The sequence below is a fragment of the Meriones unguiculatus genome, chromosome 17 (assembly GCF_030254825.1).
Source record: "Meriones unguiculatus strain TT.TT164.6M chromosome 17, Bangor_MerUng_6.1, whole genome shotgun sequence".
Taxonomy (NCBI): Eukaryota; Metazoa; Chordata; class Mammalia; order Rodentia; family Muridae; genus Meriones; species Meriones unguiculatus.
In genome coordinates, this window is record NC_083364.1 from 5,495,553 (window position 1) to 5,523,437 (window position 27,885).

The 27,885-nt window shown below is 49.6% G+C and overlaps 1 protein-coding gene across 2 annotated transcripts; it reads left to right on the forward strand.

Annotated features, from left to right (window-relative positions):
* Positions 1–756: 756 nt before the first annotated feature.
* On the forward strand, positions 757–27,760 carry Os9 (OS9 endoplasmic reticulum lectin). Of its 2 annotated transcripts, XM_021657616.2 has the most exons (15): positions 757–960; positions 1,348–1,524; positions 2,142–2,205; positions 2,327–2,403; positions 2,556–2,654; positions 22,849–23,059; positions 23,152–23,253; positions 23,428–23,525; positions 23,704–23,758; positions 24,610–24,698; positions 24,892–25,164; positions 25,333–25,522; positions 26,370–26,534; positions 26,677–26,786; positions 27,052–27,760. In XM_021657616.2, the coding sequence occupies exons 1-15, from the start codon at positions 799–801 to the stop codon at positions 27,175–27,177; spliced, it is 1,998 nt and encodes a 665-aa protein (XP_021513291.1). In that variant the 5' UTR covers positions 757–798; the 3' UTR covers positions 27,178–27,760. The 2 variants fall into 2 exon arrangements, with proteins under 2 accessions (XP_021513291.1, XP_021513301.1); XM_021657626.2 differs by lacking the exon at positions 26,370–26,534.
* Positions 27,761–27,885: the final 125 nt, after the last annotated feature.

Here is a 27,885-nt window from a genome sequence, read left to right on the forward strand (position 1 = left end):
TGAACTCAGTTTATGGAGGAAGATGACTGAATTATTGATCCTCCTGCCTCTTTGTCACAAGTGCTGAGATTACAGGCATGCACTACCGCACTCACCTCCTTATGGTAATTTTGTTGGAGGACAAATTCAGGTTTTGACACAGGTTATTTGGTTGCCCTAAAGTAGCATATATACTACACACATACATATGTATATAGATATGCATGGATATATATGTACACTTATATACGTATATTTGTGTACATATATAATGTACATATGTACATACATATATATGCACATATAAATATACTTACAAATATATAAACATTTATATGAAGAGGCATGCTTCTGTATAATCATTGTTTTAAAATTAAGTAACCTCCAAACATATTCCCCATACCCACCATCCGCCTCAATATGGTGCCCAATGGGGGTGCCATACATTGAGAGGAATAAATGAAAAAGTAGTAAGAAGCACTGTGCTGGACAGCTGGGCGAGGGCGGAGACCAGGGGCAAAAAGAACGCAGCCGGAGACCACGCCTCTCGGGAACAGGAGAGAAGGGGCGAGGCTTAATCTCGTTGGTGATTGGTTGCTGTGTATGGCCAATCACATGCAGCGACTGGTTCCCCACCCCCACCCCACGAACTGTGGATCCGCCTCCCTGGAGGCTTTGACGCCACGTTTACAAATGAGGATGGGCTACGTAAGAGAGATGGACCACATAGCCAATGAGAGCTTGGGGCGCTAATGGGCGGGTGAGGCCGCTGCCAGGTTCGGGGCGGAAGAAACATCTCTGGCTGAGACGGAACGGAAGATGGCGGCGGAGACGCTGCTGTCCAGTCTGTTGGGGTTGCTATTTCTGGGGCTCCTAGCACCTGCGCGTCTGACGGATGGTGTCGGGAGCCTGAATCTGGAGGAGCTGAGTGAGATGCGTTATGGGATCCAGATCCTGCCGTTGCCTGTCATGGGAGGGCAGGTGAGCAGTGTTGGGGGCGAGGGTCTTGTGCAAGAGGAAGGGGCGCACGGTGAAGGAGGAAGGGCATCTGTGCATCCGGCGCGGGAGGCTAAGGGAATGGAGAAGAGAGGTGGTGTTCCCACCGCACTGCTGGGAATCGTGGGTAAACCCATTCCCCGGAGACCAGGCACCGGCTGGGGCGGGGCTTCCCCTGTGGACCGCGGGTCCCGGGTCCCGGGGAAAGCACCCAGACTCCGCCGGGCTGGGGGAAGTGAGAGCGCGCTCTCCTCCGCTCGCTGGCGGAGGAGTACAGCTGCAGGACTGGTGGCCACTTCCCCAGGGTCTGAAGAGGGATCTCGTTGTTCTTGATCTGCCTCCCTGCCCCCTTTCCCGACCCTTCTTTCCCAGAGCCAAGCTTCAGACGTGGTGATTGTGTCTTCCAAGTACAAGCAGCGCTATGAATGCCGCCTACCAGCTGGAGCTATTCACTTCCAGCGGGAAAGGGAGGAGGAGGCACCTGCCTACCAAGGGCCTGGGATCCCTGAATTGTTGAGCCCCATGAGAGATGCTCCTTGTCTGCTGAAGGTGAGAGGAACTGGGGCGGGTGGAATGAAGTCTTGAGAACTGGAATGGGACCTCGAGGGCCGGTGGGAGCTAAGGGCCCATTGGTCTACTAGATATTTTGACAGGCAGAAGCGGGAACAAAGCGAGGACACTTTGCTGAATGTAGGGAACAGTTAGGATAGAAGATCCCAAGACAGGTTAAACCAAGATCAAAGAGAATAACGAAGCCTGCCTGCTCCTTCTGCTCCTCAAGCTCTCTGCCTCAGGATTCCATTGTATTCGAAGAGATCTCAGTTATGGCTTGAACCTGTGGGAGTCTTTGTCCGAGGGCTTCAAGGATACTGTGATTTCTTATCTTTATGGAGGCCAGGGAATGACTCATGTCTGTGATCCCAGGCTGGACCGCATAGCGTGGCTCTGTGTCATCCCTTCCCTGAGCCCCCCACCAAAAAGAATTTTTTAAAAAGATAAAGAAAGGATGCAGCAGTGTCCCTTCTCACTGACTTTGCGGAATGAGTGATGGAACGAAGGGAGATGAGACCTAAAAGACAGGTTATCTATATTCTGGAGCCAGGAAACTGTGGTTTCAAAAGGAGGCATTTTCATGCACCCCTGATTGTTCCGTTTTCAATTGTCAGACCAAGGACTGGTGGACATATGAATTCTGTTATGGACGCCATATCCAGCAGTACCATATGGAAGGTGACGCTCCTACATTTTTCCTAAGCCCTCACCATCCTGCGTGGAAGGTGACCTCCCTCCCATGCTTCCCTTCTAGACCTCACGATGAGAATAACATGCTTTGCCGTGGCTTCCCTTCCAGACTCGGAGATCAAAGGTGATGTCCTGTATCTTGGCTACTACCATTCAGCCTTCAACTGGGACGATGAAACGGCCAAGGTGACGGGAGTGGGGGTTTGGAGTGGGGCAGGCAGAGCTCAGGCAACAGGGAGGCTCCCTGGGACCCAGATCACTATGGTCTCCGGGTCGCTGTGGGAAGGTGGCGGTGTTCTTCCTCCTGTTCCTTTCTCATGCCCTCTCCATCCCACCAGGCCTCCAAGCAGCATCGGCTGAAGCGCTACCACAGTCAGACCTATGGCAATGGGTCCAAATGCGATCTCAACGGGAGGCCCCGAGAGGCCGAAGTTCGGGTAAGTCTTAAAAGGAAGAAAATGTTCCCTGAATAACAGACGGCCTTCGAGGGAGGAGGACAGCTGTGCCCTGCAGTCAAAGTGTCTCTTAGGCGCAGAGCCCAGTCTCAGGCCCATATCTAGCAGCCAGCTCTGTGCCATTGTCTGGATTTTCAGAGGTAACTTCATTCTGCCTTCCCCGTAGGCTACCCTCAGTACTTCCGGCCATATTCAATCTTTCCAGCACTTGCCCTCTCTGTCACCTGAGTTGTAAATGTTGGTGTGTATCTTTGACGCCTCTTGCTCTGGATGTAGTGTGGACCCATTGGTCTTAACCCTGCTGATAAAGTGGCGAGCACACAGGAAGCTCCTGCATGCATGGAAGGCCTGATGGAGACGAGAAGATAGATGCTAACACGAGAAATGAGTGTGAAGGAAGGAGCTAAGTTGGTGGTTCTCAACCTGTGGGTTGTGACCCCACAAGGATGGCGTATCAAATACCTACATACTTACTGCTTCATAGCAGTAGAAAAATTACAGTTGTGAAGTAGCAACAAAATAATTTTATAGTTGAGGAGGGCATCACAACATGAGGAACTGTACTGAAGTGTGGCCGCCCTAGGAAGGTTGAGAACCATGCGTAAGGAGCGTTAATGAGGAAGGAGGGGAGAGGACTCATCTCTTAAAGCCCAGGTTTCCTCCTAATGGTCTGTTAAAGCTCTCTGAGAGCTGGGAGCGGCAGGCACGCCTTGATCCCAGCACTCGGGAGGCAGAGGCAGGTGGAGCTCTGATTTTGAGGCCAGGCGGGGTTTTCCCTGTGAGTTCCTCGTGGCGGTACAAGCCTGTGATCACCGGAAGTGCTGCGCTGGAGCACCCAGGCGGGGTTTTCCCTGTGAGTTCCTCGTGGCGGTACAAGCCTGTGATCACCGGAAGTGCTGCGCTGGAGCACCCAGGCGGGGTTTTCCCTGTGAGTTCCTCGTGGCGGTACAAGCCTGTGATCACCGGAAGTGCTGCGCTGGAGCACTGTATGCACAAGGCTGTGGTGAACTACATGGCAATATGTGTCACCAACCAAAAACTAGCGGGAGAAAAGCCTGTTTTGTTCTGCGTGGGACGCGGTTCTCACCTGCATCGCAGCCAGCAGCCTTCTAACAAACGGTCCCTACTCCTGGCTCCCAGCTGAGTGGAGGCAGGTGGTGCTTGCGGGGGCGCACAGACCAGCAGATGCGGGCAGAGAGCTTCTCTACCTACACGGGTAGACACCTGTAGAGAAAGGCTGATACCCAGTAGCTCTATGGGAACCAGATTTGCACAATCAGTTGTGCACTAATATTGAACACTCGGTTCCAAGCGTGGAAGAAGCTTGCAGCATTAGGAATCTTCTGGTGTGTGAATACTCCACCCACGCCCACATCAAGCTGTCGGTACCATGTCGACCATCTTACAACGTTGCCAGAGCTTTGTCAGTTGGTTCTTGTAAGGAGGCCCTGACACGCTGCTGTGTTTGTTGCCCCTCCTGCCTGCTCCTGGAGCCACTTGGCACTTGTGCGTTAGCTGGCTGTCCTGGAGCTCACCCTGTAGACTAGGCTGCCCTGAGCTCACAGACATCCACCTGCCTCAGCCTCTCGGATGCTGGGATTAGAGGCGTATGCCACCACTGCCTGACTTAATTTTTCAAAAAATATTAATTTTACATAAAATAGTAGGTTTCATTATAACACTTAAAAATATTTAAAGAAGAAACTGTTTTAAAGCTTTCTAAAAAATATTTAGGCATGTGCCTGTGGGTGTGAATGAGTTTCTGTACACCGCATGTGCCCAGGTGCCCTCAGAGGCCAGAGGGGATTAGATCCTTGGAACTGGAGGTACAAGCAACTGTGAGCCACCCACCGTGGGTCCTGGAAACTGAACCTGACTCTTTTGCAAGAGCATTGTGTGCTCTTAACCACGGAGCCATCTCTCCAGCCCCTCATGGCATTTCAAGCATGCATATTATTGTAGATTGCTCATGTCAGCCTCCCACCATGTTGTGATAAGTTCTGATGGTAAAACCAATGAGATTTATTGTTGGATTGGACATGGCACAAGTTGAGAATGATTATGACCATTTTCGCTCCAGTGGCTGCAAGTGACAGAATTGTCACTGACTCTGGTGTGAAGGAGGAAGGTGGGCTGGTTCTGTGCATGATGGAGGCTGAAGGGCCTGTCATAGGTCCCACTGGTGGTCACCAGTCAGCGAGTGACTGTGATTCAAACCTGAAGTCTAGGCTGGAGATAAAAAGACTCGCCATGCTTCCATCACAGAGGCCTTGTCCCTCTGCCAGGAACCATATAGTTCCTTGATTGGCTGTCTCTTCATTTGGGTTATACTCCAGTGGCACCTCGTGTGGATCCACAAACACAGGTCCCTTCCACCCTGGTAAGCATTTATATTCCTCACTCCTGTAATCCAGCACTTGAAAGTCCAAGGCAGGAATGATGGCCAGGTTTGGGGCCAGCCTGGGCTCCAGAGTGAGTTCTAGGCCATTCTGGATACAGAATGAGAGTCTGTCTCAATAACAAGCAAGCAAGAGCATGTGTCATTACCTGCAATGATCTTATTTAATATCTGCCTCCATCCACCTCCACTAAAAAGAGCTCAGGAAGAAAGGGCAGTGTCTGTCCTGTTTCTGTTGATCCTCAGTTCCTGGAATGGTGCCTGGCACTGAGTGGGTGCCCAGTTATTCCCTCAGTGAGTAGAGTGCATGACAACCTTTTCTTTTTTTTTTTTTTTTTAGACAGGGTCTCTATGTAGACCAGGTTGACCTTGAACTCACAGGGATTTTCCTGCCTTCTGCCTCTCAAGAGATGGGTTTAAAGGCTTGCACCAGCACACCCAGCCTCAGATGTCACCTCTGTTGACTCACCGGAAAGTCAGTTGTGTCCCTTCTTATGCAGATAGCCACATCCTTGTGTGAGAGCTATTGCACACTCCGCTGTGCTCTAACCTCTAGTGTGGCATCTTCCCCCATCTCCTGAGCACATGCCCTATGCCTTGGAATAGAAAGGTGACTGAGACTTAGTCTGGCCTGTGGGAGACAGGTGTTCACTAAAACAGGGTCAGAGTCATTCCAGGTGAGGTGCAGACTGGGGCAAGTGGAAGTAAAAGGAAGGCCTCCTAAGAAAGTGACCTTTGAACTGATAATTGATGGAAGTTTAGCCCAGCAAGTGTAGAGGGGTGGGAGAGAGGAAGAAGAGAAGGCATAGTAGGTGGGAGGGGCAGTCAAGTGCAGGAGGGAGGCTAGGGCCGGAAGAGGCGACCTGTGATCAGGGAACTGAGTCACAGGGTTGGGAAGGGCTAATCTTAAAGTAAGGACGAGGACAAGGTCATGGGCAGCCGCTGGGGGTCAGGGAACAAGTTGTGAAGGCTCTGTTCTTGTGCTGCACCTGGGTGCCCACAAGACGGTGGGGAGTCAGCAGAGTGTAAACAGGCTTTGGAGGCTCTCGCCGGCTTACAAGCAGTGATTGAGAGATGCAGAGATGGCTCAGGGATGAAGAGTGCACTTCAGGAGAGGCATTTAGAGCCTAAGAGGGAGATTCTGGAATGATTCCTGAGATGGTCGGTTTGTTTTTCCAGATGATACTTTTAGTGGCTTTGGTGTGGGATTTCCCAGGTCAGCAAAGGTCTGCAGGTCAGCTGATCCTCATCTGTTGTGGAAGCCATGCCTGTGGATAAAATAGTTTGATGAAAGCATGGAATCAGTAGAAGCTGAACATGGTAACACTGAGGCAGGAGGAGCAATTGTTGGAGACCACCCTGGGGCAGACCTTTGAGGAAAACATCATAGCATTCTAGAGAGCAGGTAGAACGGGGACTTTTCTGCGGGGCCACAGAGGCAGTGCTATGGCATGGGACTCAGAAAGGACAGGACCACAGTGTTGACTGCACCAGAACCTTCAGCGAAGTGGAAGACCAAAAACTGCTGCAGGTGGGTATAGGATCAGGGGGTTATAGGATCTGGGTCATAGGCGTTTGGTAAGGTCCAGGCCAGCACACAGTGGGAAGAAGGATGTGGGTCCTTTACTCGCAGTCACCCTGTCCAGATACTGCAGTGTGACAGCAGGCACACAGATCTTTCCCAGAGCAATGGCAGTAGGGTGCCTACACTGTGGAGTGAGACTGTTTCTAAAAAAATACATAGTAATAAAAATGTAGCCTCTCTGGGGCCTGCGATCTGGTTAGCAATATGGGACTAAATGAACTTGGATCCCTGTCTCAGGTATTTTCAGGTATTTATGATTCCAGCATGTCACGCATCTTTTTTCCTTCTTATTTGTGACAAGCCTCAGATACAGAACAGTCTGCCTCCAAGAGAGTTGGTGTTGCTGTTTTGCCTCATTTGCGCAGAATCTGGTTTGCTGTTGTCATTGCTTTGGTCTTGGGAAGAGTGTATTTGAAACAGGGTCTTGCTATACGGCCAAGCCTGGCCTGAAACTTGCTTTGTAGCCCACCCTGGCCTCAGCCTTGTGGTCCTCTTTGTCTTCCTCCCAGGCACCTCTACACCCATTCTGTGTTCTGTTTAAAAAGGGGAGTTAGGATGTTAAAACACAACTAAAGCCTGACTCTCACTTCCTCCTTCCTTGGTTCTAGAAACCACAATCATTACCTTGGCCTTTTTTTTTTTTTTTTTTTGTATTTTTATTATAATCACATACATCATAGAATATGTACATTCTTGGGGTTTGTTTTGTTTTGAGACAGGATGCTGTGTACCTCAGGCTGGTCCTGACTTACTATATAGCCTTGAATTTTTTTTTTAAGATTAATTTATTATTTATACAGTGTTCTGTCTGCATGTGTGCCTGCACACCAGAAGAGGGCACCAGATCTCACTGTTGATGGTTGTGAGCATCATGTGGTTGTGGAGACTGAATTCAGGACCTTTGGAAGAACGGCCAGTTTTTGAGCACTGAGCCATCTCTCCATCCCTGGCTTTGAGTTCTTAATGTCCTGCCTCCACCCTCCCACTGCTGGGTCGCCTGGCTGCGCTGCCACTCTGCTGTAAATCTTATTTCATGCCTCTGCAGGCATCAGGCTCTGGTGCAGTGCCCTGAGTTCAGCCCCAGGACCACAGAAGGTAAAAGGAAGTCGCCAGGTGTGACAGTGCGTGCCTGCCAGTGTGGCGCCCAGGACACTGAGCGGGAGAAAGGAAGGCAAGGAGAGTCCTACCACATACTGCTTTGCTTTTTTGCTGCTGTGCTCCTCACCCTGGGAGGTAGCACACAACCTGGTGACAGCACCAACTTACCACATGCTGCCAGGAAGCACTTCTTTTTGTTCTGTTTGGTTTTGACTCAGCATCTCAGAATGTAGCCTTGGCTGTCCTGAAACTCTCTGCATAGCGCAGGCTAGCCTCTGCCTCCCACATGCTCAAATTGAAGGTGGGCGCCACCACATTTAGTACTGCTGTTTTTATGCACAGTGCCACAGTGTGGGTCATTGGCAACTTACAGGCTCCCATGGAAACAAGGAGAGGCAGAACCTCGTGCTACAGGAGTGCATGCTTTATTTCCTAGGGCCACTGCTCCTTTATTTGTTGACCTGTCTTTTAGACACAGAGGCATCTTCTAAATTTCTTTTTGGTTTTTCAAGACAGGGTTTCTCTGTGTAGCCTTGGCTGTCCTAGACTCACTTTGTAGACGAGGCTGGCCTGGAATTCACAGACATCCGCCTGCCTCTGCCTCCCCAAGTGCTGGGATGACAGTTGTGTGCCACTGTGCACAGCTTTTTATTATTTTTTATTGTGGAAAAAAAAAAATCATACCACCGAGATTACTGTTTCCAGAGCCTTTTCATCACCCTAGTAGAAACACTTATCCATGGGTGGTAATTCCCCGTTTCTTCCTTCCCAGTTTTCCTCTGCTTTTCTCTGTATGGGTATGCTAGTTCTGGGCACCTGTGTATCTTAGTTACGGTTTCTATTGCTAGGATGAAACACTGTGACCAAAGCAAGTTGGGGAGTAAAGGGTTTTTTTGGCTTACACTTCCACAGCACTGTTCATCAGTGAAGGAAGTCAGGCCAGGAACTCAAACTGGGCAGGCACCTGGAGGCAGGAGCTGATGCAGAGGCCGTGGGAGGGGACGGGTGCATCTTACTGGCTTGTTCCTCACAGCTTGCTCAGCCTGCTTTCTCATAGCACGAGGACCGGCAGCCCAGGGATGGCGCCACCCTTCCCATCAATCACTAACTGGAAACTGCCTCACAGGCTTGCCCACACCAGATCTTCTGGAGGCATTTTCGTAATTGCGGCTCCCTCCTCACAAAATATGTTAGCTCGTGTCAAATTGACGTGAGATTATACAGCACATCATGTAAACAGGGTTAGAAAGAACCTGTCACAGCTTACTCGGTGTCTTTGTTCAGCCCCGGTACAGTGTTTCTGGGCCATGGGTTCGTTTTGTGGCTTTCTCTGTGGGTCCCGTGTTGTCTGCATGCTCATCTGTTGCTGCTCGTGGACCCCTTTGAGCTGGTGAAAGCAGATGGAAGGGCGATGTGCAGACTGTTTCCAGGTGGTGGTTAGTGGACTGCCTGGGAGTGGCTCGTGACTGACTGCACTTTGTTTAGTGTTTTCCCGTTCCTGCTGGCAGTCGGGGGCGTGGGGGGGGCTGCATTTTGCTGTACTTTCTGTGACATGTTTTTAACTGAAAGCATTGTGACTGTGTGCGTGTGAGATGCGTGGTGTGTTTATGAGAGGCGGTGGCCATAGTGTGCTTGTAGAGGTCAGTGGGCGCTTTCAGGAGTGCCAGGGCTTGAACCCAGGGTGTGGAGCTCCTGCTCTGAGGGTGTGCTCACTGTCTTGTTCTGTTGCTGTGAGCACATTGTGACCAAGGCAACTCTTACAAAGGAAGCATTTAACCGGGGAGTGTGTCTCTGGAGCAGTAGCTGAGAGAGAGCGTTTCAGCCTGCTGTGGGCCCACCACCCCCCACCCCCCCACCCCCCCCTCACCCCCCCCCCACCCCCGTGACACACTTCCTTTAACAAGGCCAAAGCTCCTAGTCCTAATCCTTTCTGACAGTTCTGCCCCCTGGTGACCAAGCATTCAAAACCACCAGCCTTGGGAGCCATTCTTACTCAAACTGCTGCACCCTCTGAGCTGTCCCTAACCCAGTATTAGTTTTCTTCTTTATGTGTGTGAGTGTTTTTCCTGCGTGTGTGTCTGTGTGCTGCATGGACGCTGTGCTCACAGAAAGCAGAAGAGGGCGTCAGGTCCCTTGGAACTGGAGTTATAGGTGGCTGTAAACTACCACTTGGGTGCTGGGACTCAAACCTGAGTCTCTGCAAGAGCAGCCAGTGCTCCTAACCACTGAGCCATCTCTCCAGCCCCTCCCTTTGTTTCTTTTCTTTGTTTTTGAGACAGGGTTTCCTCTATGTAGCCCTGACCGCCCTGCCGTAGACCAGGCTCTCCTGAACTGAAGCTGCACCTGCTGTGCTTCTCAAGTGCTGGGATTGAAGGCATGCTCCAGTACTGCCTGGCAAAATAAGTAGTCCAGGCTGGCCTTGGACTCTTGATCCTTTTGCCTTCGCCTCCTTCCTGAAATCCTACTGGCTTGGACCACCACAACCAGCCCTCCTTGTTCTTGGGATAGTCTCACTATGTAGTTGAGATGGCCTTGAACTCAGGATCTTCCTGTCTCAGCCCACTGAATGTGGCCTTATAGGTGTTTTCTATCAGTTGTAGATTGTTTTTGTTTTTTAAAGATGTATTTATTGTGTATATGGTGTTCTGCCTGCATGTAGAGCTGCACACCAGAAGAGGGCGCCAGATCTCATAGATAGTTGTGAGCCACCCTGTGGTTGCTGGGAATTGAACTCAGGACGTCTGGAAGAGCAGCCAGTGCTCTTAACCTCAGCCATCTCTACAGACCCAGTTGCAGATTCTTACGCATTTTTTTTAATTGACACAGGACGGACTATGTAACCCTGGAGGGCCTGGAACCCACTCTGTAGACCACTCTTCAGACACATAGAAGATCTAACTGCTTCTGTCCCTCGAGTGCTGGGATTAAGGGCGTATACCACAACCCCTGCCCTGGGTTTCTTTTTGACCCTTATGCATTTCATTTTGCTCATGACTCTGAAGAGATCGAGCCAGTGCTAGTGAGCACCCTTGACTTAGTCCTGATTTAATGTTTTGGTAGATGTGTGTGCGTTGTGTCTGTGCACAGTTGGTATGTATGTGAATGATGTGAATAGAAGCCAGAGGTTGATGTTAGGTTTCTGCCTCTACTGCTACACACCTTAATCTTTTGAGACAGGCTCTCACAATGAACCTGGAGCTCATCAGTCAGGGCGGCCAGAGCTTGGGCTCCGGGGATCTTGGTCTGTGCCTCCCCAGGGCCGGGACTGCAGATGTGTGCTGCTGTGCCCAGCTCCCCCCTGGCTTTAGTAGACTCACTTGTCTTACCTTGTGTGTCTGAGTGTTTTGATTGTCTGTATGTGTGCCACATGCATGCCCAGTAAGGAAAGGGTACTGGGTCCCTTGGAGCTGGAGCTGTGGATGGTTATATACTACCACTGGATGCTGGAATGAAATCCAGGTTGTCTACGAAAGCAACAAGTGCTCGTAACTGCCGAGCCATGTCTCCTGCTCCTGACTTTAGGGGAAGTTTCATTCCTAGCATGTTTTCATGTAGGTTTTCTGCTGTTGTGGTTTTGCTTTTGGTTTTAAATGCCCTTTATCAGGGGATGACGTTCCATGCTGTCCTAGTTGGCTGCCATTTTTATGGTAGATGGCTTAGATATTTTTCTTATCTATCTCTTATAGTCATTAACATGATTGTGTGTGTTTGTTCTCATCTTTGATTCGCTTACATAGTGAGGTGAGTTCTATTCTGAAGCACTTTGTTTCTTCGTTATGTTTCTGTAGCAGAGTACGGTCATGATGATGTTTAAATACACATAAAGGGCCAGGTGTGGTGGCACACATCTGTAATCCCAGCACTCAGGAGACGGAAGTAGGTGGATCTCTGTGGATTCAAGGCCAGCCAGGGTACACTGAGGTCTAGGATAGCCAGGGTAACATAGACCCTGCTTCAAAAAATAGCTAGCAAGGCTGTAGAGATGGCTCAGTGTTTAAGAGCACTGTCTGCTCTTCCAAAGGTCCTATGTTCAATTACTGGCAACCACATGGTGGCTCACAACCATCTGATGCCCTCTTCTGTCATGTAGGTGTACATGCAAGTAGAGCAATCATACACATAAAATTAAATAAATAAATAGATTATAAAATTGTACATACTTATGGGTATCTGTGATACTTCAAGATACACCACTGCATAATACTTAAATTATGGAAAACCTATCCAGCTCCTCAAACATTTATCATTTCTTCATGGCGACATTCATAATTCTTTCTTTGAACCACTATTTTTTGTTTGTTTATTTTGTTTTGTTTTTTGAGACAGGGTTTTTCTTTATAGCCACGGCTGTCCTGGAACTCACTCTGAGCTGCAGGTCTCTGTGAGCTGCCCAGTATGGGTGATAGGAATAGAACTCGGATCTCTTCAGGAAGAACAGCAAGTCCCTGTGAAGATGGCCTGCTGCGCCATCTCTTCATCTCTCTCCTTTATTCTTTAATGCTGCTTTTAAGCTGACGTACATTCATTGTCTACGGTGGGTTTCATAAGGACATTACTGCAGGCATGTAACGTACTTGAAACTCACCCATTTCCTCCTCCCCCTCCTTCCACACTCACCTTCTCTGTAGCTGGCTTTGTCCGTTTATTCAGTGTTACTTCTGTTTTTGTTGTGTGTGCATGTGTGTGAGCTCGTGTATCTATATAAAATCTAAGATCCACAGAAATGGTGTCTCGTCACAGCAATAGGACAGTGACTACGACACAGCATAACTTTGTGCTTTTATAGCTCAAAAGGTAATGGATTGTGTGTGTAGAAGCTATTTTTTCTTTCTGTATTTCTCTGGCATTGTCCATGGCTCAGCTGAATAGGTGTTGATCCGCAGGTATCTCGGTGGTGTGTTGGCTGAGAGTCCTGGTGAATGCCCACAAGTGCTATAGTTGGGGCGGCCGAGAAATATATTTATATATTTACATATAAATATATATTTATATTATTAAATATAAATATATATTTATATATATTTTTTGTTTTGTTGAGATATGGTTTCATTATATACCCTGACTGGCCCAGAACTCACTCTGTAGACCAAGCTGCTCTGGAACTCACAGAGATCTGCCTGCCTCTGCTTCCTGAGTACTGGGGCTCAAGGCACGCGGCTGTTGTTAGTGTTAGAGCATCCTCCATTCTGACTTGCACAGTGATAGTTGACAGCCACACCAGGATGTGTGACATTCTCTTCTGCCCACGTTCCTGCGGCATCTACTTGCTTTTTCATGGCCGCCATTCTGAGGAGAGTCAGGTGGCATCGTACTTGCCTCTCTTTAAGGCTGGGGAGGTTGGTGTTTTCTATGTTTCTTTTCATAACCGTAGCCCTTTTATTGACTGTTTCTAAACTTTCTGCGGTAGTTCCTGAGTCTTTCGTGGATGCTGCTCTTCCCCTGTCAGATATTTAGCTAGACTTTCTCCCTTTTGTAAGCTGTCTCTTCACCCTTTTTGCTGTGTAAAAACCTTGAAGAGGCAGGTGGCCCTCCATGAGTCCTCTTTAGATTATTTTATATGTATAAACTGTTGCCTGCATGTGTATCTGTGTATAGTGCTTGTGCTGGTATCTAGATGAGGAAACTAGAAATCATGTGATCTCTGGGGACCAGAGTTCTAGATGCCAGGGTCTTCTGGAAAGAGCATCAGTGCTCTTAGCCACTCTCCCATCTCTCTAGCCCCTCTTGTTAGTGCTTGGCCACCCTGGTCTACATATTGAGTTCCAGGCCAGCCAAGGCTGCATAGTGCGACCCTGTCTCAAAATAAGAAAAGAGAAGCAAATGCATTGCACTGTTGCTGCTGCACAGTAGGACCACAACCTTGACCGTCCACCAGTGTCAGGTACTGAGTTTCTCTCCTGCCTCTGCCCTACTCTCTCCTGCCTCTGATAGCCAGTCTAACATGCACACCTCTATAAAATCCATTCAAAGTGTTGGATTGTTTTTTTAAAAAACAAAACAAAACAAAATGTGTGAGTGGGATCATGAAGTGCCTGTTTGTTGTCTGTTTGTTTTCTGTTTGTTTGTTTTTCTTTAGGAGTGTTACAAGTGACAAGATTTCATCCTTTTCTGGCAACATAGCATTCTGTTGTACAGTTCAGCCATCGTGTGTGTGGTATATACATATGTACATCTTCTTGTATGGATGGATGGATGTGCAAGCATGAGAGAGGCCACAGATCCATTTGGGTGTCTTATTTTATTACTCTGCCCCATTTTTTTAAAGTTCATTTTTATTTATTAAGTACATGTTGGTATCTTTTCGTTTTGTTAAAACCATTACATCTGGAGTGAGGTGATATCTCACCGTGGTTTCAGTGTGCATTTCCCTGATAACTAGAAATGATGAACATTTAAAAAAAAATACTTCCTGACTGTTTGTACGTCTTTGATGAAATAGTTAATTTGGTCTGTTGCCTCTTTTTTTCTTCTTTAGTTCAGGGGTGCTGCTACATTTGTTGCTCATTTTTAACCAAGTTATCTGGTTTTTGCTATTGAATTGTGTGAGATTCTTGTATATTCTGGATAGTAATCCCTTGACAGATGTCAGGTTTGCAAACACTTTCTCATATTCTGAATATTGTCTTTTCACTCTTATTATTATATCTTACTGTGTGTGTGTGTGTGTGTGTGTGTGCCACCATTGCACTGTTTATTGTGTGTGTGTGTGTGTGCCACCATTACATTGTTTAGTGTGTGTGTGTGTATGCCACATTTGGAGACCAGAACACAACTTGTGAGAGTCAGCTCTCTCCTGCCAGTCTGTGGCTCCCCAGGGATTGACCTGAGGTCATCAGGCTTGGTGCAAGTGCCCCACTGGCTGAGCACTCGCACTGGCCCCTCTTCACTCTTTTGATTACTTTCAGTATGCAGAAGCTTTAGTCTGATGCAACGATGTGTTTTAATAGATGCCTAGTCAGTACCCTAACATTTTAATTGACTTCTATGCAATTTTCATGAGTAACTTGGTCTTTAACTTTTTTTTTTGTATGGTCATTATTTTGTTTTGGCATCTATGTGTATTAACTTCATGAACTCTCTTGAGAAGCATGCCTAATTTTTAAAATCCAATTAATTGATTAATGTGGTGGGTATCAGGACACGAGTTAGCTTGTATCCGCCTTTTTGAGGCCCTCTCCCTCTCTTTCTTTCTCTCCCTCCCTCCCTCTTTTTCTGTCCCCCTCTGTCTCTGTCTGTTTCTCCCTTTGTCTGTCTCCTCTCTGTGTGTCTCTCTGCTGCTTTGCTGCTGGCTCCTGATGAACCATTTCCCCAGTCTGACCCAGTCTGAGTGCCCCGCCTTTTATTCTCTGGAAAAATTTGCTAAGATAGGTATTCTTTTTTTGTTGTTGGTTTTTGTTTTGTTTTTCAAGACAGGATTTTTTGTGTAGCCCTGGCTGTTCTAGAACTCACTCTGTAGACCAGGCTGGCCTCAATTGCAGAGAGATCCACCTGCCTCTGCCTCCCAAGTTCTGGTATTAAAGACATGTACCACTGCTGTTCAGTAAGCCATTCTGGGGGCTGGAGAAATCGTGATTAAGAGCACTATTTGTTCTTCCGGAGTTAAATTCCCAGTAACCACATGGGGCTCACAATAGTCTCTAATGGGACCCGATGTTCTCTTCTGGTGTGCCCTTTTCATCCCTACTGCTGAATTCACGGCCTCTTATTTATTTATTTATTGTGGATCTGTATTGCCAGAAATGTATCTGTTTTAATAGTCTAAGGACCTTGTTTTAGTTTTGTTTATTTTCTCTATTGTCTACTTACTATTCCATTAACATCTTCATTATTTTTTTCTATTTTATATCTTTTCTCTGTATTCCTGTATTTATTCTGGTCTCTTCTTAGCATTTTGGGTTTTATTTAGTTTTTGTCTTTTGAGACAGGGTCACACTCTGTGGTCCAGGCTTTAGCTTTTTGGTGATCCTTCTGTCTTTGTGTTCTAAGTGCTAAGAGGCTATGCGCCACCACATTGGCTCATATTTACTTTTTTAAATACGTCTTGCTTATTCACATCAATCATAAACAGAAATGTTTAAAAGGTGTAGACGAAGTTTTCAGCATGCTTTTCCCTTATGAACCTGCCCCGTCCTTGAGGGAAAGCTCTGTGGCTTTTTGTGGTGGACCAGGGGCTCCGCAGTCTCGCTCTGCCATTGAGCTGTACTTCAGCTTCCATTGATTGTTTTGCTTTTTTGTTTTGAATTTTTTAAGTACTCAGAGTTTGGGGGGCATGGTTTTGCTATCTATCCTAGGCTGCCCCTGATGCCCTTCAACTCACTGTTTGCCAGGCTAGCCTCAAACTGGAAATCCTCTCATTTCTGTGTCCCCAAGTGCTAGGATTATAGGTATGGACCAGGCCTCTCAAAGTTATTGATAGTCTTTTTATTTGAAGGGCTAGAGAAATGGCTCAGTGGCTTTAAGAGCACTTGTTGCTCTTGCAGAGGACCTGTGTTCAGTTCCCAGCAATCATGTGGTGGCTCACAGCCATCTGTTACTCCAATTCCGAGGGATTTGACACAAAAATAAATAATTAAAAAACGAAGCAGAAAGCCCACTTGTACACAGCCCTGAAGGGCAATCCTTTTGGAGATGCCTCTCATGCAAAGGGAATTATGCTGGAAGAAGTAGGGGTTGAAGCCAAACAGCCAAATTCTGCTAACCAGAGTGTGTCAGGGTGCAGCTGGTCAAGAGCGCCGGAGGATCACAGAGTCCGCGCCCAGTGTGACGGCTGCTTGAACTTCACTGAGGAAAACGGCGACGTTCTGGCTGCTGGATCTGGTTGAAAACATCATACTGTAGGTGATATTCCTGGAGTCTGCTTTAAGGCTGTTAAGGTCGCCAGTGTGTCTTGGCCCTGTACAAAGGCAAGAAGGAAAGACCATGATCGTAAATGTTGACAACGAAGCACAGTATTACATTTTCATATTCTGAAGAGGGGGGCTTTGAGGGTTTTAGGATTAAAAACAACAAAAAGGGCTTTTTATTTGGGGGCTGGAGGGATGGCTCAGTGTCTAAAAGCTTTACTGCTCTTGTCGGGGCTGGGATGTGATCTCTGCACCCACGTGGTGGCTCACAAGCACCTGTAACCGTAGTTCCAGGGAAACCGGCGTTCTCTGAGGGCCTCTGCAGGCAGTAAGCACACGCGGGGTGCACACACGCAAATGCAGCCAGCAACCCACTAAAATATACAAATCTTTTAAAACCTTTTTATTTATCAGAAAGAGAGGGTGTGAGAGTGCCACAAGCGCGCGTGCCGCAGTGAAGTGGAAGTCAGGGGACTTCTGGAAATCTGTTCACTCCTCCCACCACAGGTTGCAGGGGGCAGGTTCGGTCAGGTATGGCAAGCACTTGTACCTGCCGGGCCACGTTTCCAGCCCTCAGCCTTCCAAAACGCGCTTCCAAGCATGTGTCTGCAAGCTCTTTCCCACTCGGCGCGTCGAAAGCTGCGTCTCCGTACAGACGCTGCTTCCTCCTGGGCCACCTCTGCGCCACCTAAGCGGTTCCCATGGCTGGGGTGCAGGTTGTCCTACTCTCTCATCAGCTGGGCAGTGCTGCAGCGAATGGTCTCCCTGTACCCGCAGAGTGCGCAGAGCTGCGGTTTGGATCTGAGCTGCCAAATCACCCTGCTCAGGAACACTGCTCCCTCCTCCCTCCAGGGTGTGAGACCGCCAGTCTCTGAGTAGCCATGCCCGCCTGGTATATATTTAAACTTTTGGAATTTGGCTAATCCTTGGCTGTGCGTCAGATAAAGAACTCTTTCTTAGGATGGTTTCATTTTGCATTTTTCTTAAGAAAACGTGTAAGCTTACTTGTCTGTGAGAGACTCTCGTAGTCCCAGCACTAGGAGGCAGAGGCAGGAGATCATTGTGAGTTCAAGGCCAGCCTGGTCTAAAAATAGAGTTCCAGGACAGCCAGGGCTACATTGTAAGACACTACCTCAAAACAAACAAAAAAGAATCTCTTGTCCCCATTACACAGGGTTTCCCTGTGTAGCCTGGGGTTTTGTGGACTTGCTTCATAAACCAGACTGGACTCAAACTCACAGAGATCCGCCTGCCTCTGCTCCCAAGTGCTGGGATCACAGGTGTGCGCTACGTGCCAGCTTTTTACACTTTTCTTTAACCATCTTCCCCTTTGCCTGTTTTCCTGGTGCCTTGCCCATTTGTGTTTGAGAGACCATCCTCAAGAGACCATGTAGCTTTTCTCATAACCTTTTCTCCCTTTGCCTAACTAAGATTGAACGGTGGCTTTGCACTAAGTAGGGGTTGGCTCCCAGCCCATCCAGAGCGGAATGCTTATCTTGTTAATTCCCGGCTCTTCTTTCCTAACTGCATTTAAAGCTCTTTATTTTGCTCAGAACACTATTTGGTTGCATCTCTCCAGTTTTAATGTGTAGCATTTATATTTTCAGTGTAATTTCTACCTCAATTCAAAACTAGGTTCTCAAAATGTATGTTTCTCTCTGTCTCTCTCTCTCATTTTCTTTTTTCTTTTCTCTTTTTTTTTTTTTGAGACAAGGTTTTTCTGTGTAGCCCTGGGTATGCTTTGTAGACCAGCCTGGCCTCAAACTTACAGAGATCTGCCTGCATCTATCTTCTTTGTGTGTGTGTGTGTGTTCATTTTTATGTTTATTTACTTATTTTTACAAATTTTTCATTATATATCCTGATTGAAGCCCCTTCCTACCCTCTCTTCCTCTTCCCCCTATCCCCTTCCCTAGTCCACCGAAAGGGGACGTTCTCCTTTGCCATCTGATCCTAGCTTATCAAGTCTCATCAGGACTGTCTGGATCCTTTTCCTCTTCGGCCTAGCAAGTGATCAAAGAGCAGGCAGCTGAGTTCATGATAGAGGCAGTGCCTGTTCCCCTTACTTGGAACCCACATGGAGACTGAGCTACATCTAAGCAGGGTGTCTAGGTCCTCTCCATGCATGGTTCTTGGTTGGTGCGTCAGTCTCTGCAGGCCCCCTGAGCTTAAATTTTTCAGCTTTGTTGGTCTCCTTGTGGGTACCTCTGTCTTCTGAGTGCCGGGATTAAAGGCATGTACCACTAGATGGTTTACAGCAACACCAACAATATGCTCTAACCCTGTAGACTCCAGGGTTGCCATGGTAACATTTGTGGGGTGTTCTTTGCTGAACTGGTGCTTGTTCATCCTTCTTGTAGGTTTGCATATAAGTGGCCTAAGGAACGGCTCTGTGTGTTCTAAAAGGTCTGGGGGCATCTCCTCTTTCCCTTTGTGTCTGCCATTTTGGTGAATAACCAGGCTGGCCCAGCAGGAGGCTCTTTGTGGGACCCAAGCCCAGGCTATCACAGTGAGGCCTCCCTCACAAGAACCAAAGAACCAAGCCCCTGCCTGATTTTAAACACAACTCTTTGACTCTAAGCCAAGCTAGACAGCACAAGCTCGGGTTGTGGTTAGGTGGACAGACATACTCACTTCTGTGAGACCCAAGGCACACAGTGGCTGTCTGGGGCACAGAGACTGCGGTCAGGTGGGACTGGGCCATCCCAGACATCCCGGATGGCTTGTGCAGAGGCTGCTAGTTCTTCAGATCTGGGTGGGTTTTTGGTTTCATTTTTGTTTTATTTTGGGGGGTTTATGGGTTTTGGAGGGCAGGGGTGGCTGGCACAGGGTCTCATGTAGCTCAGGCCAGTCTTGAACATGTTACGAAGCTTGGGATGCCCTTGAACTCCTACTCTTCCTTGAGTGCTATTTTCGGTTTTACCGGATTATAGATTGTAAGTATTACAGGATCATAGGTGTGTACCGCCACACAGTTGTCTTTAATGGCTGTTTGTGTTTGGAACTGTTCTCTGGTTCTCTCCAGTGCAAAGCCTGTAGTTTTACTACTCAGAAGGCTGAGGCAGGAGGATTGCTTGAGCCCATAGTTTGATGTCGGTGTGCAGTGCTGGAGATCAAAGCCATGCTAGGCAAGTCCCTGGACCAAGTGCCCATCTCGGGGACAAGGCTCTCCTCAGATCTCTCTCGTTTTCCTAATTTCATGCCAAGTTAGCAAAACATTATTCAAAGGGTAAAATTGCCACCACAGTGGCAGATTGGGTCATTAGTTCTCCCGTCTTACTGCTTTCAGGCTATTTTGGTTGGAAATTATATGGCTTACAGGTTGAACCAACTTTTCACTCTTGAGACACAGTACATTCCAGGCTCGGTGTAGAGCTGAGGCTGGCCTTGAACTAGATCCGTCAGCCTCAGCTCCCAAATGCCGTGATGACAGCTGTGTATCTCAGTTAGTTGATTTGAATGTGGGTGCACACTTGCCATGGTGTGTGTGTGGAGGTCAGAGGACAAATTCAGGTCTTGGTCCTTGCCTTCTTTGTTTGACACTTGAGTGCGGGCTAGCTGGTATACAGGCTTCTGGAGGTTCCGTCTGTCCCTCCCGAGCTTCTGGGGGTTCTGTGTGCCCTTCTCCAAGCTTCTGGGGGTTCCATCTGTCCCTCCCGAGCTTCTGGGGGTTCTGTCTGTCCCTCCCCAAGCTTCCGGGGGTTCCGTGTGCCCCTCCCCAAGCTTCTGAGACAGGCTGGCTATGAAGTTTGGGCCTTCCTGCTCCTCGTAATGCATGTTGGGTTCGCGGGTGTGTGAGCCCCCACCAGACCACCCAGACTGCTTACAGCTCTTCCCAAGGCAGGGCATCCCATGCTGCCTTGGTTTTGCAGCTAGGGTACTTGTGTCTGCTGTCTCACTGCCAGTACTGACTGGTTGAAAGGCCCCAACCCCCGCTATGACACCAGATTCTGCTTCTTTTTTTATCTTTCCTATAACTACTTAAGTATGATCTGACTTGGCTTATTTTCAGTTTCTTATTAATTTATTTTTGAAGTAGGGTCTGTCTGTGTAGCCCTGGCTGTTCTGGAACTCACTCTTTGGACTAGGCTGGCCTCAAACTCACAGAGGTCCTCCTGCCTTTGCCTCTCAAGTGCCAGGATTGAAAATGTGCATGAATATTTTTTAATGTGTCTCCCTAAGGAGGTCCCTCACCCCCCACCCTGGGGCCTTTCTTTCCTGTACTGGAAATGAAACCAGGGCCTTGCACATGACAGGCAAAATCCTACCACTGAGTTATGGCCAGCTCTGTGGGAACTGTTTTTCTAATATCTAGGTTTACTATGCATTTTTTTTGGTGGGTGGATAAAAAGCTTTCTGAGACACCATCTCCTGTAGCCCAAACTAGCCTTGATCCCCGATCCTCCTGCCTCCACATCCTAAGTGTTGGGATTACAGGTGTGGCTTATCTCTTATCGATTTCCTGTTTGATTTCATTGCAGTCAGAAAAGTGCACCGTTTAATTTGAAGTCCTGTTATGTTCGTTGAGACTTGTTCTGTGGTCCATTGTACTTCAGTGTCTGAGCACGCTTGTAGAGAGCATGTGCTCACGTGGGCTACCATTCAAGTCATGATCTTCAATTGTGTTGTTCAAATCAGTTTGTGTATTTTTCTAATTAGCCTTTATCTGCCAGCTCTTTATTGGTTTAGTTTACTAATGCTCATGAAGCCCTCTATGCCATGTACTGCTCTAGTTGGTGGTGATATTCCAGTGACCAACAGGTAGAAATTCAATCAGTAAGCTGGGAGAGACAGGTGATGACAAGACAGAGGATGTTAAACTCAATCTCATCCCCAAAGACTGTTGTGTTTTGTAGTGGCATTCTGTAGTTGTTTACCTGTGGGTATTACTATTGTACAGGAACGTTCTTTTGAGCCAGTATTACCTAACTTACGTTTTCACCCTTCACCGCACCCCACCTCCAGCCTACCTGGCCACCCTTGCCTTTTTTTTTTTTTTTTTAATTAGTCTGACAGTCGTTAGGTGACGTTTGGGGACTTTTTTCCCTCCATGCTAGGGACTGAACACGTAGCCTTGTACATGCCAGCTAGGCGCTCTACTGGGACCACATCCATCCATGTGACCTTCTAAGGTTTAACCTTTCTCCAGACTATCAGCTCCATTTTCCAATCCCACTAGTGCTCTGTGAGGCTGTCACTGTCTGTATCTCGGGCGGTGTTGGTATCACGTTCCTCACCGTGGCCTCATAGTGCGTGAGGTGGAATGGCACCTCCTTGCAGTTTTGAGGGGCACTTCCTCGATGGAGTTAGGGTTAGTGTTTCTCTTTCCTGAAACAGTGTCTGTTTAGTTCTTCTCACATTTTAAAATTAGGTTATTTGTCACTTTATGATTAGAGTGTAAAAGTTTTCTTTCCTTCTCATTCATTCATTCATTCTTTTATTTATTCATTTCTTGTGGCAGGGTCTTGCACCATAGCCCAGGTTGGCCTTGAACTTGCTATGTAGCCCACGCCAGTCTTGAACCCCAGACTCCCCTCCTCGGCTTCCCTAGCCCTCAGATTATAGTTGCCAGTGCACGCAGCACTGTGTCTAAACTCACTTGTTTAGCTAGTTTGTTCAAACTGTAGTCCGGCTGCTTGGGTGTAGCAGTCGCCCTGCCCTAGCCTTGGAGTGACGGGATTATAGGTTTGCCCCCACCACACTTAAACACGTTATTAAAGAAAAAGAACAGGTGGTGGCATGCGCGTCACCCATGCTCTGGGGCTGTGCTGGTCCTGCGTTGCGCCACTCTTAGAGTGTGTGCAGCCGAGCTGAGCGCTGCTTCTTATTATTGAGAGTGAGTGTACATGGTTGTCAGAGAACAGTTGGTGGGAGCTGCTTCTCTCCTTCCACTGTGTGGGACACTGGGGACCAAACTCAAGTCGTCAGACTTGGTGGAAGCACCGCTACCCACTGAGCCACCTCACCAGTCCCAACATACCATGCTTACACAGAACAAGGAAGTGACCGGCTGACTGCCTATCTAGACTTGCCTACTTGCTCTCCTGTTTATGCCCCTTCCCAGCTGGTCACCTGAGCAAGAGTCTTAACTACGTCATGTCATAAGTTTTTGTGTCTCGGCCCACAGAGCTGGGGTGCCAAGCCATTCTTACCGGGTCTTTGTGAAAGCAAATGACTGGATCTGTGCGGCGTGTCACACGCACAGTGTGCGCCGCGGGTCTGACAAGTGGCTCTCCCTTCCTGCCCTGACAGTTCCTATGCGATGAGGGCGCGGGCATACCTGGGGACTACATCGATCGCGTAGACGAACCCTTGTCCTGCTCCTACGTCCTGACCATCCGGACCTCTCGGCTGTGCCCCCACCCTCTCCTCCGGCCCCCAGCCAGCGCTGCCCCACAGGCCATTCTCTGTCACCCATCCCTGCAGCCTGATGAGTACATGGCCTACCTCCAGAGACAAGCTGGTGAGTCCACAGAGGAGTGAGGAGAGACGGGGACGGGGACAGGCAGGACAGGGTTGGGTCCTTATCCTGTTTGCACACTGTCTTTCTGATAGAGTCAAAGCAGCGTGAAGAGAAAATCACGGAGGAAGTCCAGGACCCAGGTCGAGAAGTGTGGAGTGAGGTCAAGTCTGTGGGAGCACCCCCACAGGAAAAAGGTGGGGTGTGCGTTGGGCTGCTCCATGAAACCACCAGCTCCTCCCCATCCCACCGCCCTGTGCTGGCAGGCATGGGTGGACTCCTGCTGCAGTGTCGGGGGGGGGTGTGCCCCTCCTGTTTGCCCCCTTCTTCTCTCTCCTTTGTTTACACTCCCCTCTGTTCTCCATACCCAGAGGTCAGCCCAGCCAAAGAAGATAAGGAATCAGGGTTCTGGAAGATGCTTCATGAGCCGGAGAAACAGGCTGCAGGAGGAGAGGAGGCACAGGCAGGGGTGAGATCCAGCCTCCCAGCAGCCTCTCCACTGAGCCTGACTCGGGCTCTGGGATGGGTGGGTCCCTCAAGCCAGGGTCTATGAGGTGACCTCTGTCTAGGGAAGGAAGGCTATCGCTTGAGGAGCATGGAGGGCGGAACAAGCCTCCATTGCTGAGTCTGCCCTTTCTCCTCACCAGGAACAGGACCTGAACCCTGAGGCTGCAGCCGATCCAGCTCCCAGCCCTCCTGATGGTTAGTCACCCATCTCCTTTAGCTCTTAGGTGGGGTGGAGTAGGGCTGACCACTCAGAGGGAGGGGTAGCTAGGTCGTGGGAAATCACTCCGCCCTCCCCTCCCCATTTTTCATGGTGCCAAAACCTGAACCCAGATTCTTACACAGCCCACCTCCAAGCTGTCCAACTGCCGGGCCCAGTGAGCTCACGTTCACTGTTAGCCTTCCCGATCAGCAGGACCACTTAGGGAGGTCAAAGGGAACTGAACTCTGCCCTCCCCTGTGATGTCATGTAATGTCAGATTGCCCACCTATAATGTGTGAGTGAAGCCACATGCTACAGAGTTGGGGGGAGGTAAGTGGAAATGGATCTGCACTCCAGAGTAGAAGGAGACACAGCGAATGCCTAGAGCTGAGATGCTGCTAAGTAGCTGTAGAAAGCAGAATGCAGTAAAAAGGAGCCTTAGCCCCGAGTCTCCTCTACGGTCCTAAAAACTAGAGTTTTGCTCCCACCAGAAAAGCTAGCAGTGCCTGTCACCCACCTGTGCCCACTGGGAGCCCATCTGAGGACCACACTCCCTAAAAGGGCTTGCTCGCTTGCTCCCTGAGGCAGAGACCCCACACCTCAGGCATCAAGAGAGGATTTAAGGGGGCTGGAGAGATGGCTCAGCAGTTAAGAGCACTGGCCTCTCTTCCAGAGGACCCAGGTTCAATTCCCAGCACCACATGGCCGCTCACACCTGTCTGGAACCTCAGATACAAGGGGTTTGGCACCCTCACACATGCAGGCAAAACACTAATGCACATTTGAAAAAGAGAGGGAGGTAGGCTTTTAAATGCAAAAGGCCCCTATCATTCTCTTTCCATCTCAGCTTTTCAGAGCAACGTGCAGGCCAAAATCATTCGGAGTCCTGCAGATTTGATTCGACTGATAGAGGAGCTGAAAGGTGGAGCAAAAAAGGTGTGCCCCTGCTCAAGGATGGTGGGACCTGCCTCCTTCCCGTGGGCATTTGAAGAGCTACTGACCTGGGACAGATTGACCCCAGTAGAGCCCAGTCCTGCCCCTGGCTCCCATCCTGCCCTTCCTGCGTCCCCCACCACCCCACCGTGCCCTGCCACATATTACAACAAATCCTCCTCAACCCCTGGCCCAGGGGAAGCCAGGAGCAAGCCAGGAACAGCCTGGAGATGATGCCACGGAGGCCCCTCAGGGGGAAGCAGAGGTGAAGGAAAAGGGTGATGGACCTCAGGGTCTTGTGGAAGAAGAGGACAGTGATGATGAGGAGGATGAAGATGAGGATGAGCGGCAGTTACTGGGAGAGTTCGAGAAGGAGCTGGAGGGGATGCTGCTTCCCTCGGACCGAGAGCAGCTCCGCTCAGAGGTTAAGGCTGGCATGGAGCGAGAGCTGGAAAACATCATCCAGGAGGTAAGCAGCACTCACTCCTGCGGCTGCCACGCTTGCCTGTGGACAGGCTCTCCCAACATGGTGGCTGCTTCCGTAACTAAAGGAAGGAAGACAGTTGACTCTCCTATAGAGCGTGGCCCCATCTCTGTTCCCCAGGCCCCTAACTGCCACCTTCTTTGGGCCTTCCAGACAGAGAAGGAACTGGACCCAGAAGGCTTGAGGAAGGAGTCAGAACGGGAACAGGCAATACTGGCTCTGACGTCCACTCTCGACAAACTCATCAAGAGGCTGCAGGAAAACCAGAGTCCAGAGCTTGTGCAGAAATACAAGAAAAGAAGAGTTGTCCCCCAAAAACCTCCCCCATCGCCACATCCTACAGGTGAGAACAGTCCAGGGAGCAGTCCTCTTGTTCCCAGAGGGCACAAACTTCAGAGTGTGCCTCTCTCCCGCCGTCGGGGCACTGTTCTCAGGGCCGAGATTCCCTCCACTGTCCTCTCTGATGGACACCTCAGAGCCATCCTGGAAGAGCCTGCCATGCTCTCTGGTTTGCTGGCATTCTGTCTGACACAGGCAGAAACTAAATGACCTTGAGCCTAGAAGCTGACTCACTTACTCATCCGTGAGGAAGGAGCTCTATGCACCCATCTTCCTGTGTGGGGAGGGACACACACAGTTCGGGGTTTTCCATAGCAGAGCATGGTGGGAGGTGGGCAAACGGAGGCAGGGTTGGTAGCAGGGGCCTCTCTGCACCAAGGACTCCAGATGTCGCTGTGAATAGGCAAGCCCGTTGGCATAAGCCACCAGCCTGGACACACACCTCCCATCTCCCTGCGTTTATTTCATGGAATTCTGCTGGTGCGGAGAGATAAGGCACTTCAGCTTCAAACCTTCGGTCCTCCTTTTCGGTAACACTGAAAGGATGTGAAGTCTCAGCATGGGGAAAACCCGGCCGTGGCTTTCCAGTCTGCTCCTTAAAGCAAAACCTTTGTAGGTGCAGGTGTCGCCTGGCTTTCAGAAAACAGCCGTTTCCTATAGAAAAGGAGAGTTACAGGGTGGGAAGGTCGGGACTGCCATCAGGGAAGGGCACGGTTTTGAACCTGGATCCCACCCAGGAGAGGTAGAGTATCTCCCCAAAGCAGCCCGTGGCTAGAGAGAGGCTCCCCAGGGCAGCCCTCGCCCTGGAGTCACGGCTCCGCTTTGTGTCTCCCTGTGTCTACCCCTCTAAGAGGAGGAGCCTGAGCACAGAGTCCGGGTCCGAGTCACCAAGCTCCGTCATGGAGGCCCCAATCAGGATCTGACTGTCCTGGAGATGAACCGGGAAAACCCACAGCTGAGACAGATCGAGGGGCTGGTGAAAGACGTGCTGGAGAGGGAGGGGCTCGCGGCGGAAGGTGGGCCCTGAGGGGCGGTGCTCAGCTCTCGGAAGGGCTTGCCACAGGAGTGGCAGGGCTGGGTCACGGTGGACCTGGAGGGCAGGGGACCCTCTAGAGCTCCCAGCCCACCCCTCCTCACTACCCATGTGTCTCCCTGCAGGAAAGATTGAGATCAAAATTGTGCGACCTGGGGCAGAAGGTAATGAGGACACACGATGGCTGACCGATGAGGACACAAAAAACCTTAAGGAGATTTTCTTCAACATCTTGGTGAGACATCCCACCCAAGTCCTAGGTCCCCAGCACGTGCCACTGTGCTGTGGAAATGAAGGTCTGGTTGCCCCAGCGGCCCGTTGCCAGCCATCCGACCCGAGGTGAAGCTAAGCCTCATCTGTTCCTCAGGGCAAACCCCGTGGGGGGACATCCTCCCCGTCCCTGCCTCCCACGGGGTGGTTTTAGGACCGCTAGATCCTATAGCCCAGGTCTAACCTTGGCTATAAGGTAGCACTTCTAGCTCAGCCCCCTTCCCTCTCAGGTGCAGGGAGCAGAAGAGGCCAATAAAGAGCGTCAGCGACAGAGAGAGCTGGAGAATAATTATCGCCGAGTGTGGGGCTCTCCAGGTGGCGAGGACACTGGCGACCTGGATGAGTTTGACTTCTGAAGCCAGCACTGCCAGGCCCTGCGAGGGCTCCAGCATCTTCCTGACTGGCTCTGCCTCCTTACCTCCCTTCCTGGGGCCCTGGAGGCAAAATGGCAGATTGGAGCTTAGCTCTGGACTTGAGGGCTCCAGTCCCGAGAGCATGTGAAAGCATGGGGACCCACGAGGGAGAGCTGTTGCAGCCCCAGTGAACCATAACTTCAGCTAGGCCCACGGGCTCCACTCCACACACATGCCTCTTTGCCCCTTTGGCTTTTCCTGTCCCTTAACTCCTTAGCTCTTCCCCCATTCTACCCACAGACTTGATGAGACCTTAGGGGGCCATGGTGGGAAAAGCAGGAGGGCTGCTCCCCCACCCCACCTCACCCTACCCTACCTCAATGCCCTGTTGCTGTCTGGGAGCTGCTGCCCCTCCCTTGGAATCCCTTCTTCCTGTTTCTGCTGCCCCTGTTGCCTGTACTTCTGAGTGATGGGGCCTCGGAGACCTCACACATCACCTCACCACCATCCCAGCACAGGGAGGGTACAGAGCCTCCCACCCATGTTCTTCAGCAATCAGGTTTCTAAATAAAAAACTGGACCATCAGTCTAGCAGCCTTTGTGGGAAGGGTGCTCAGGATTGGGAAGCCTCTGATCTTGCTTGCTACCTGCTTCCCAGAAAGTATCAGTGCGCCTGGGGTACACAGATGGTGGCCAGGACAGCTGAACAAG

What these genes read in the sequence shown, in the direction of transcription:
- Os9 (XM_021657616.2), top strand. Translation starts at nt 799, where the DNA reads ATGGCGGCGGAGACGCTGCTGTCCAGTCTGTTGGGGTTGCTATTTCTG. An exon ending in AGCACCCCCACAGGAAAAAG is followed by an intron (nt 23,254 to 23,427) that starts GTGGGGTGTGCG and finishes CTCCATACCCAG; the next exon opens with AGGTCAGCCCAGCCAAAGAA. An exon ending in AGCTCCCAGCCCTCCTGATG is followed by an intron (nt 23,759 to 24,609) that starts GTTAGTCACCCA and finishes TTTCCATCTCAG; the next exon opens with CTTTTCAGAGCAACGTGCAG.